The sequence below is a fragment of the Lipotes vexillifer genome, unplaced genomic scaffold (assembly GCF_000442215.2).
Source record: "Lipotes vexillifer unplaced genomic scaffold, Lipotes_vexillifer_v1.1 scaffold926, whole genome shotgun sequence".
In the NCBI taxonomy this organism is placed as follows: domain Eukaryota; kingdom Metazoa; phylum Chordata; class Mammalia; order Artiodactyla; family Lipotidae; genus Lipotes; species Lipotes vexillifer.
In genome coordinates, this window is record NW_006798085.1 from 2,810,301 (window position 1) to 2,822,324 (window position 12,024).

At 42.2% G+C, this 12,024-nt stretch overlaps 1 protein-coding gene across 2 annotated transcripts in view; it reads right to left on the bottom strand.

The window, feature by feature from the left end:
• The window catches only part of YIPF6 (Yip1 domain family member 6), a 30,084-nt gene extending 19,101 nt beyond the window's left edge, over window positions 1–10,983 (bottom strand). The window contains exon 1 of one of the 2 annotated variants that reach the window (XM_007470146.1): window positions 10,906–10,983. In XM_007470146.1, coding sequence (XP_007470208.1) covers window positions 10,906–10,962 — 57 coding nt within the window. In that variant the 5' untranslated portion in view covers window positions 10,963–10,983. The remainder of the gene's footprint in view (window positions 1–10,905) is intronic. The other variant, XM_007470147.1, reaches the window with a different exon arrangement.
• Between the last annotated feature and the right edge of the window lie 1,041 nt (window positions 10,984–12,024).

A 12,024-nucleotide genomic window follows, 5' to 3' on the forward strand; every position in this document is an offset into this window, starting at 1 on the left:
TTTTAATAACTTTATTATATTTTATCTTACTTTATTATATTTTATCTTCTTTCTTTCTTTTTTTCCTTCCTTCCCTCCTTCCTTACTTCCTTCCTCCTTCCCTCCCTCCCTCCTTTCTTTCTTTTTTTCTACTTCTACTAATTCTTTCTTTCTACTTTTTCTCCCTTTTATTTTGAGCACTGTGCACGAAAGGCTCTTGGTGCTGCATCCAGGAGTCAGTGCTGTGCCTCTGAGGTGAGAGAGCCAACTTCAGGACACTGGTCCACAAGAGACCTCGCAGCTCCACATAATATCAAACGGCGAAAATCTCCCAGAGATCTCCATCTCCACACCAGCATCCAGCTTCACTCAACGACCAGCAAGCTACAGTGCTGGACATCCTATGCCAAACAAATAGCAAGACAGGAACACAACCCACCCCTTAGCAGAAAGGCTGCCTAAAATCATAATGAGTCCACAGACACCCTAAAACACACCACCAGAGGTGGACCTGCCCAGCAGAAAGACAAGATCCAGCCTCATCCACCAGAACACAGCCACTAGTCCCCTTCACCAGGAAGCCTACACAACCCACTGAACCAAACTTAACCACTGGGGACAGACACCAAAAACAACGGGAAATACAAACCTGCAGCCTGCAAAAAGGAGACCCCAAACACAGTAAGATAAGCAAAATGAGAAGACAGAAAAACACACAGCAGATGAAGGAGCAAGATAAAAACCCACCAGACCTAACAAAAGAAGAGGAAATAGGCAGTCTACCTGAAAAACAATTCAGAATAATGATAGTAAAGATAATCCAAAATCTTGGAAATAGAAGAGACAAAATGCAAGAAACATTTAACAAGGACCTAGAAGAACTAAAGATGAAACAAACAATGATGAACAACACAATAAATGAAATTAAAAATACTCTAGATGGGATTAATAGCAGAATAACTGAGGCAGAAGAACGGATAAGTGACCTGGAAGATAGAATAGTGGAAATAACTACTGCAGAGCAGAATAAAGAAAAAAGAATGAAAAGAACTGAGGACAGTCTCAGAGACCTCTGGGACATTAAATAAACCAACATTCAAATTCTATGGGTTCCAGAAGAAGAGAAAAGGAAACGGACTGAGAAAATATTTGAAGAGATTATAGCTGAAAACTGAAAACTTCCCTAATATGGGAAAGGAAATAGTTAATTAAGTCCAGTAAGCACAGAGAGTCCCATACAGCATAAATCCAAGGAGAAACATGCCAAGACACATATTAATCAAACTGTCAAAAATTAAATACAAAGAAAATATATTAAAAGCAGCAAGGAAAAAACAACAATAACAAACAAGAGAATCCCCATAAGGTTAACAGCTAATCTCTCAGCAGAAACTCTACAAGCCAGAAGGGCGTGGCAGGACATACTGAAAGTGATGAAGGAGAAAAACCTGCAACCAAGATTACTCTACCCAGCAAGGATCTCATTCAGATTTGATGGAGAAATTAAAACCTTTACAGACAAGCAAAAGCTGAGAGTTCAGCACCACCAAACCAGCTTTACAACAAACGCTAAAGGAACTTCTCTAGGCAAGAAACACAAGAGAAGGAAAAGACCTACAATAACAAACCCAAAACTATTAAGAAAATGGGAAGAGGAACATACATATCGATAATTACCTTCAATGTAAATGGACTAAATGCTCCCACCAAAAGACACAGATTGGCTGAATGGATACAAAAACAAGATCCATATATTTGCAGTCTACAAGAGACCAACTTCAGACCTAGAAACACATACAGACTGAAAGTAAGGGGATGGAAAAAGATATTTCATGCAAATGGAAACCAAAAGAAAGCTAAGTAGCAATTCTCATATCAGACAAAATAGACTTTCACATAAAGACTATTAGAAGAGACAAATAACGACACTTCATAATTATCAAGGAATCGATCCAAGAAGATATAACAATTGTAAATATTCTTGCACCCAACATAGGAGCACCTCAATACATAAGGCAAATACTAACAGCCATAAAAGGGGAAATCGACAGAAACACATTCATAGTAGGGGACTTCAACACCCCACTTTCACCAATGGACAGATCATCCAAAATGAAAATAAATAAGGAAACACAAGCTTTAAATGATACATTAAACAAGATGGACTTAATTGATATTTATAGGACATTCCATCCAAAAACAACAGAATACACATTTTTCTCAAGTGCTCATGGAACATTCTCCAGGATAGATCATATCTTAGGTCACAAATCAAGCCTAGTTAAATTTAAGAAAATTGAAATTGTATCAAGTATCTTTTCAGACTACAACTCTATGAGACAAGATATCAATTAGAGGAAACAATCTGTAAAAAATATAAACACATGGAGGATGAACAATACACTACTTAATAACGAAGTGATCACTGAAATAATGAAAGAGGAAATAAAAAATTATCTAGAAACAAATGACAACGGAAACACGACGACCCAATATCTATGGAATGCAGCAAAAGCAGTTCTAAGAGGGACGTTTATAGCAATGCAATCCTAACAGAAGACATCTCCAATAAACAACCTAACCTTGCACCTAAAGCAATCAGAGAAAGAAGAACAAAGAAACCCCAAAGTTAGCAGAAAGAAAAAAATCATAAAAAGCAGATCAGAAACAAATGAAAAAGAAATGAAAGAAACGATAGCAAATTTCAAAAAAACTAAAAGCTGGTTCTTTCAGAAGATAAACAAAATTGATAAACCATTAGTCAGACTATTCAAGAAAAAAAAGGGAGAAGACTCAAATCAATAGAATTAGAAATGAAAAAGGAGAAGTAACAACTGACACTGCAGAAACACAAAGGATTATGAGAGATCACTACAAGCAAATCTATGCCAATAAAATGGACAACCGGGAAGAAACAGACAAATTCTTAGAAATGCACAACCCGCCAAGACTGAATCAGGAAGAAACAGAATATATGAACAGACCAATCACAAGCACTGAAATTGAAACTGTGATTATAAATCTTCCAACAGGGCTTCCCTGGTGGTGCAATGGTTGAGAGTCCGCCTGCCGATGCAGGGGACACGGGTTCGTGCCCCGGTCCAAGAAGATCCCACATGCCCCGGAGCGGCTGGGCCCATGAGCCATGGGCGCTGAGCCTGCGCGTCCGGAGCCTGCGCTCCGCAATGGGAGAGGCCACAACAGTGAGAGGCCCGGGTACCGCAAAAAAAAAAAAAAAATCTTCCAACAAACAAAAGCCCAGGACCAGATGGCTTCACAGGCAAATTCTATCAAGCATTTAGAGAAGAGCTAACACCTATCCTTCTCAAACTCTTTCAAAATATAGCAGAAGCAGGAACACTCCCAAACTCATTCTACGAGGCCACCATCACCCTGATACCAAAACCAGACAAGGATGTCACAAAGAAAGAAAACTACAGGCCAATATCACTGATGAACATAGATGCAAAAATCCTCAACAAAATACTAGCAAACAGATCCCAACAGCACATTAAACGGATCATACATCATGATCAAGTGGGGTTTATTCCAGGAATGCAAGGATTCTTCAATATACGCAAATCAATCAACGTGATACACCATATTAACAAACTGAAGGAGAAAAACCATATGATCATCTCAACAGATGCAGAGAAAGCTTTCGACAAAATTCAACACCCATTTATGATAAAAACCTTGCAGAAAGTACACATAGAGAGAACTTTCCTCAACATAATAAAGGCCATATATGACAAACCCACAGGCAACATCGTCCTCAATGGTGAAAAACTGAAAGCATTTCCACTAAGATCAGGAACAAGACAAGGTTGCCCACTCTCACCACTCTTATTGAACATAGTTTTGGAAGTTTTAGCCACAGCAATCAGAGAAGAAAAGGAAATAAAAGGAATACAAATCGGAAAAGTAGAAGTAAAGTTGTCACTGTTTGCAGATGACATGATACTATACATAGAGATTCCTCAAGATGCTACCAGAAAACTACTGGAGCTAATCAATGAATTTGGTAAAGTAGCAGGATACAAAATTAATGCACAGAAATCTCTGGCATTCCTATACACTAATGATGAAAAATCTGAAAGTGAAATCAAGAAAAACCTCCCATTTACCATGGCAACAAAAAGAATAAAATATCTAGGAATAAACCTACCTAATGAGACAAAAGACCTATATTCAGAAAATTATAAGACACTGATGAAAGAAATTAAAGATTATACAAATAGATGGAGAGATATACCATGTCCTTGGATTGGAAGAATCAACATTGTGAAAATGAGTCTACTACACAAAGCCATCTACAGATTCAATGCAATCCCTATCAAACTACAACTGGCATTTTTTACAGAACTAGAACAAAAAGTTTCACAATTTCTATAGAAACACAGAAGACCCAGAATAGCCAAAACAATCTTAAGAACAAAAAACAGAGCTGGAGGAATCAGGCTCTCTGACTTTAGACTATACTACAAAGCTACAGTAATCAAGACAGTATGGTACCAGCACAAAAACAGAAAGATAGATCAATGGAACAGGATAGAAAGCCCAGACATAAACCCACACACATATGGTCACCTTATCTTTGATAAAGGAGGCAGGAATATACAGTGGAGAAAGGACAGCCTCTTCAGTAAGTGGTGCTGGGAAAACTAGACAGCTACATGTAGAAGTATGAGATTAGATCACTCCCTAACACCGTACACAAAAATAAGCTCAAAATGGATTAAAGACCTAAATATAAGGCGAGAAAGTATCAAACTCGTAGAGGAAAACATAGGCAGAACACTCTATGACATAAATCACAGTAAGATCCTTTTTGACCCACCTCCTAGAGAAATGGAAATAAAACCAAAAATAAACAAATGGGACCTAATGAAATTTCAAAGCTTTTGCACAGTAAAGGAAACCATCAACAAGACCAAAAGACAACCCTCAGAATGGGAGAAAATATTTGCAAATGAAGCAACTGACAAAGGATTAATCTCCAAAATTTAAAAGCAGCTCATGCAACTCAATAACAAAAAAACAAACAACCCAATCCAAAAATGGGAAGAAGACCTAAACAGAAATTTCTCCAAAGAAGATATACAGACTGCAAACAAACACATGAAAGAATGCTCAACATCATTAATCATTAGAGAAATGCAAATCAAAACTACAATGAGATATCATCTCACACCAGTCAGAATGGCCATCATCATAAAATCTAGAAACAATAAATGCTGGAGGGGGTGTGGAGAAAAGGGAACCCTCTTACACTGTTGGTGGGAATGTAAATTGATACAGACACTGTGGAGAACAGTATAGAGGTTCCTTAAAAAACTACAAATAGAACTGCCATATGACCCAGCAATCCCACTACTGGGCATATACCCTGATAAAACCAAAATTCAAAAAGAATCATGTACCAAAATGTCCATTGCAGCTCTATTTACAATAGTCCGGAGATGGAAACAACCTAAGTGCTCATCATCAGATGAATGTTTAAAGAAGATGTGGCACATATATACAATGGAATATTACTCAGCCATAAAAAGAAACGAAATTGAGCTATTTGTAATGAGGTGGATAGACCTAGAGTCTGTCATACAGAGTGAAGTAAGTCAGAAAGAGAGAGATAAATACCATATGCTAACACATATATATGGAATATAAGCAAAAAAAATGTCATGAAGAACCTAGGGGTAAGACAGGAATAAAAACACAGACCTACTAGAGAATGGACTTGAGGATATGGGGAGGGGGGAAGGGTAAGCTGTGACAAAGCGAGAGAGAGGCATGGACATATATACACTACCAAACATAAGGTAGATAGCTAGTGGGAAGCTGCCGAATAGCACAGGGAGATCAGCTCGGTGCTTTGTGACCGCCTGGATGGGTGGGATAGGGAGGGTGGGAGGGAGGGAGAGGCGAGAGGGAACAGATATGGGAACATATGTATATGTATAACTGATTCACTTTGTTATAAATCAGAAACTAACACACCATTGTTAAGCAATTATACTCCAATAAAGATGTTAAAAAAAAATACAAGAATCCTTCCTGTTTCACCCTTTGAATATTCTTCAGCACTTAATGTGTAAACCAACCTGTTTTGAAGTCATTATTCTCCCTTTACTACTACGACACTGCCCTTTCAAGCTCCAGGATTGCTTGTTTTGAGCTTTCTTGCTGCCTGCTACTGCTAGGGTAGACAGGGCAGTGCAGAAGGAATGGGCTTTGAAGCCAAACGGGCCTTTGCCCTCCCTTGGAAACAACACTGCTACAAGAATTAGATGACACCTGCATGTCACCTAGCACATAGTCAAAGCTCAACATGTGGTATCTGGAGAGCCTTGGTTAAGAGTGCAAGCTCCTGGAGGCAGGCAGCCTGAGTTCAAATCCTAGCTCCATCATTTACTACCTGTGTGACAATGAGCAGGTTCCTTTTCCTCTCTGTGCCTCAGTTTCCTCATCTGTAAAATTGAGATGATGGTACTATCATCACAGGGTTGTCCTGAGGAAGAAATATATTAATACAAGTAAACCACTTAGGAGCAGGCTCACAGAAGGGGATAGATACATGTCAAGAGCTCAGGTTCAAGATTCCCAGGGAGTCGATTCAGGTTCTGTCACTGCTGTAGAATAAAGTATTTGGCTAGCCTTTGTCCTTTGTTCCTGGGAGGTAGCCTCTAAACTCCTGGGATTTCCTAAATGATAGCAATATTTTTGTTATTCATAGTGGGCCCTAATAGTTTAGTTAACAGGTGAGCCCTGGTAGACAGCTAGTTTATGTTAATGAGATGACAGCATGGTGGCTAACCACTGCTAAAAGACCAAACACAAGATTAGAGGATTGGGGGGTTTGAGTCCTGTGATACAAACCTGGCCTCTTGGAAGCGGAGGAGGCAATGATCCATTCAACCACACCTACATAATGAAAACTCAATAAAAACTCTAGATATGTGGGTGAACTTCCCTGGTTGGCAATATTCTGCATATTGTCACACATCAATGTATCAGGAGAGTAACAGGGTCCTGTCCTGACTCCACAGAGAGAAGACAAGGACATTTTGTATTAGGGACCATCTCAGACCTCAACCTAAGCATCTCCCCCTTCTGCTGGTTTCTTTTGTATCCTTTTGCTATAATAAAAGTGTAATTTTAAGTACAGCATTGTCCTGAGTTCTGTGAATCATTCTAGGGAATTACAGAGCCTGAGGGGATCAGGGAACTCCTGAATTTGTAGCCAGTAGGTCAGAAGTGAGGGTGGTCCTGGTCCTGCAGCTGGTATCTGAAGTGAGGACATTCTTATGGAAGACTGTGCCCTTAACTGGGGAAGTTTGGCCTAACTCCAGCTACTTGGTTTCAGAAGTCACTGCAGTCACTAACATGCCATGTGATTCCCACTCATCCCCCATCCCAACCCTTCCTCAGTATCTCTTCTCCGGAGAATCAGTGACATTGCTCAGCGAACTGAGGCAGGATCTGTGGCTCTCTAGCCCCATATATGAGACAATACCACCAGGGCCTCAGCTAGTGGACCCTGCTCTCTGACTAGCCCCTCAGTGGGGATGAAAGGTGACTTGGACCCCATGTCCCTCCCCTTCCTCTGTGCAGGCAGCCTTGTGCACATACATACACATGTGTGCACATAAACACATGTGCACACTTTGCTGCCTGGTTTGGGCCAATGAGGGGAGGATATAGAGGCAGGGCCAAAAACACACAGTAAAAGCAGGGACTGCAGCCTTAAGAAAGTGGCTGGGAGCAGATGGCTCATACTATTGACCAAAATCCTAAAGAGAGAAAGGAGTCAACAAGGTGGAGGGAGGGATGGGGTGGATCAAGCAGGAAACAGTTCAGTCCAAGAGGTGGGGGTGGGGGCTTAGTGGCATGGTCTCTAGCCAGCACCTTCACCTGGAACCAGCTTCCTTCCAGACCCCAGGCTACAGCGATTATTATGGCTCTTTTTCCTGCTCCTTAAACAGACAGGCAATAGACAGGCATTACCCAAGATGCTGTATTTTCAACTCTATGCAGATGACTCCTAAATCAACCTTTCTAGTCCTGACCTCTTGTGAGCCCTGAAGTCCAGATTTCAGTGTCCAACTACCTGTTGGATATCTATTGGATGGCCTGCCAATATCTCAAACTAAACATTTCCAAAAGTGAATTAATCAACTTTTAGGGCCCTCATTCTCCTCTTCTGTGTTTCTGTTCAGGGTGTCACTTCCTCCCATTTGTCTATAGCCTTGTTTTTCAAAATGCGATACTGGGAGGAGCAGCAGCAGCACCACCTGACAGCTTATTAGAAATGTAGAATCTTAGGCCTCATCCCAGACCTACTAAATCAGAATCTGCAATTTAACAAAATACCCCAGATGACTGCTATGCACGTTAAAGTTTGAAAAGCACTATGTAAGACACATTCTCCCTGGCATTGCAAACCCTTGAGCATTCCGCCTTACTCAAATCTTCACATCTGCCACTGCTGTAGTCCAAACAGTCATCAATTCTTCCTGGAACTACCGCAACACTTGCCCTGGTATCCTAGATTCCAGATACTCCCCATGGTAACTCCTCTGTTATGTTGTCAAATTCATGATTTAAAACGCTTCCCTCCTCAAAAATTTCCAGTGGCTCCTTGTTGCCTATTAAACCTCCCGGCATAGTAGTCAATAAGAAGAAATAACACTACATGATTATTACGTGCCAGGCACCCTACCAAGTGTTTTATGTGTTTTAACTCATTTAATCCACCGAACAACCCTGTAAGTATTACTTTATCTCCATTTTACAGACAGGGAAACTGAGGCATGGAGGGGTTTGGTAATTTCCCCAATATCCTACAGTTAGTTAAATGACAGAGCATAGAACCAAACCTAGACAACCTGACCCCAGAGCACACATCCATAACCACTGTTCCATATTGCCTCCCTAACTTAGTAGCCTCATCTTTTAAGGTTTACCTCCTAATACTTCCCTGTGCTTCAGCCAAAGTAATCTCTCTGTTGTTCTGCAAATGCATTAGCACCTCCTAACCTCTGTACCTTCACCAATGAGAGGCTCTGTAGCATTACTGGAAATAGTCTTGGTTTCAGAAGCAGACCTAAGTTCAATTTTCAGCCTAGCCACCCTAGGGAAATCATCAAATCTCTCTGAGTCTCATCTCCTCACCTGCAAGTAAAACATAGTTCAAAAACCACCTAACTGAAATAGTTGCTGTGAAGTTTAGAAAATATGCAGAGGATGTTTAGTACAATCCTGGCACATAGCAGGTGGTCAATCATTGACAGCTCTTATGCTCACCTGCAATTCAAATCCTACCCATCCTCTGAGGCCCCCTCAAATATAACTTCTACCATGTAGCTTGCTTCATCACCCCAACTAGACATGACAGCATCTTCTTTTAAATTTTGTTAATATTTTACGTGTAACTTTCTTATATAGTGTCTTATTTTAGCGTTATACATTTGTCTTATCCCTACAAATCAGACTGTAAGCATAAGGACAGGCCATTTGTATTTCCTAAAGCAACTAGCATAGTGTATTACACACTGTGGGAGTTCAATAAACATTGTTGAATAGAAGTGGACTGGATACTGAGTAATGAGTAACCAGAACCACTAAAATTAATTGGGGGAAAGCTTCATAAAAGAGGAGTGGGTCAGTTTAGATGAAAGACAGGAACTAAAAACACCTAAGCACCTGTAACTATGTAATACCAGGCACTATGCATATATTAGTTCATTTAGTACTCTAATTCTGTGGTGACTTACTACCCTCATTTTCCAAATGAGGAAACTGGGGTTCAGAGTGACTTCCTCAAGGTCTCTAGAAGTCTTCCATGAGAACTTGGACCTACTTACTCTCTTTCACTGTTGTATCTTCAGTGCCTAAAAGAGTGCCTGGAACATAGCGGATACTCAATAAATATCTGTCAAATGAATGAAGTGATGAACAAACAGAGCTAGTAAGCAGAACCAAAACTAGAATCAGTTTCACCTGACTCCCAGGTCAGTCCTCTACTATGTTACGTTGCCAATTTAAAACAGAGAAAAGGGATGTACCATTTATTGAGCAACTACTATATAACTAAACACTATTTGGTATATAACTAAACGTTTGGGAGGAGGGATTGGGGGGCAGAATGTTGTGCTGACTACACTCAGTTATGGCACTGATTGTATTAGACACTTCACATAATTTGTCATTACAACTTTGTAAAAACTCTTTGAGGCAGGTATTTTTAACTCCATTTTACAGATGAAAAAACTCTCCATGAAATGACTTGCCCAAATTCACACAAGCGGCAGAGTGGGTGATAACTTTACCTCCAAGTTAACTTTAACTCCAAAGCCTGTGTTCTTAAATACCTGTTCAGGCTTTGGAATTGTAGTATTTGCAGTAGAAATCCTATCCTCTGCAGAGACAGGAGCAAGAGAGCATCATGAAGAGGACTGCAAGGAGCTGCGACAGGGAGGGCAGGGATAAAACCAAGACGAATGGGGGGTCACTGAGCAAATCAACAGTCAAGTTATAACGTCCCATGGGAAGTAATCTCTCATTAATCCCAGAATGCTGCTACTCCAACAAGGGCTAGTGACAAGTCTCCATAAAATGAGGGGACAGCAGATGCAAAAATACTTAAATCGCCTAAAGCTCAGCATTTAACAAAATGCAGGGGACGAGGACAAAAAGGAAAGTGAATGAAAGTTTCACAAGAAGGCGTGGAAACAACGCGGGTGGGGGGAAGCGGTTAGCCCAAAGAACAGGCGCAGTGTTGGGACCTGTTCCGGCATCGGGTACAGGAAGGACCTGCCATGAGGAAGGGATTCCGGCTCTTTCACGCCACAAGCCCGTCGCCCGACTTCCTTAAGGGGCATCTGCCTCACCCTCGGACCCTTCTGTCGCAGAACCCAAGCTCACCAGGGGCCTGGGCGTTGCTGTCCCTGGGTCTCCGGGAGACTCCACCGCTTCCGCCATCTTGGCCCTCCTTCTCCCGGGTCGCTCCCACAGGCCTTTGCGGAACCTGAGACGTGGAGGCCGCGGCCCGTCAGCGCGTCTGCGCGTCGCGGCCGCGTCACCGAAGAGCGCCTAGCAGCTGCTAGTGGCCCCGGGCCTCGGCCCTCCTCCCTCGTCCTCTGGGTGGCGGGGGCAGGGGTTCGCGTCGCCTCGCTTCCCTTCTTCTGGGCCACAGGTCTCGCTGAACACGCTCCCTTTTTAACACTCCACCCCGATTCTCAGCGCACTCCCGTCGGCCACAGGGCCGCCGCTTCCTTCTCTCCCCCTCCCACCTCTTCGCGCCGCCCCGCCCCCGCCAGCGTCTGCTTCCGGCTCTCTGGAGGGGGCTCGGGGTGCCGCCTCCCACACCAGCACTGCACCTTAGGGAAAAAGCCTGCCCCTCCCCCAGCGGCCGAGAGACTTCCTTTCCCAGTTGCTGAATAAAGGGATGAAGCGCACCTTAACCACTGCTCCCTCCAATGTCGCCCTCGCCTGGATGATTACCTGCGCTTCTCATTCCGCTACTTAGCAGTTTCCCACTTACTGGACTGTTACAAGCCTTCATACGGTCTCCACACAGACCTCCGAAATTGCTTTTCTCCCTCACCCCCTTGGGGTCGGGGCGGGGAAACTTATCTGTATGCATTGGCCAACATTTTAATCCCACCACAATTTACCACAGTTTACAAAGTTGCTAAGCGATTTAGGGCAAATACTGAAGATGTTCAAGGCTGAAAGAGGGCTATTATTGTAAGAATAACTTTTTAAAGAAAACTGCATGTCCCTATCTCGTTTTCCTGTCCTATCTCGGGACTTTCTCTGTTTCAGACTCCAGTTCACCTCACCTCAGGCTAAAATGAGCTCAGGCAATACATGCATTGCTGATGCAAGCAATATGCAGGGTACTGAGTGCCCACTGGGCCAAGTAATTACCAGTTTCCCACTTTTAACAAACAGGGTGCGGGATGACGTGAACTAGCCTTATTGTTTTGGTTGGACAATCTAGGAAAGCACACTGTGACGAAAGAAACGGAAGAACAGCTT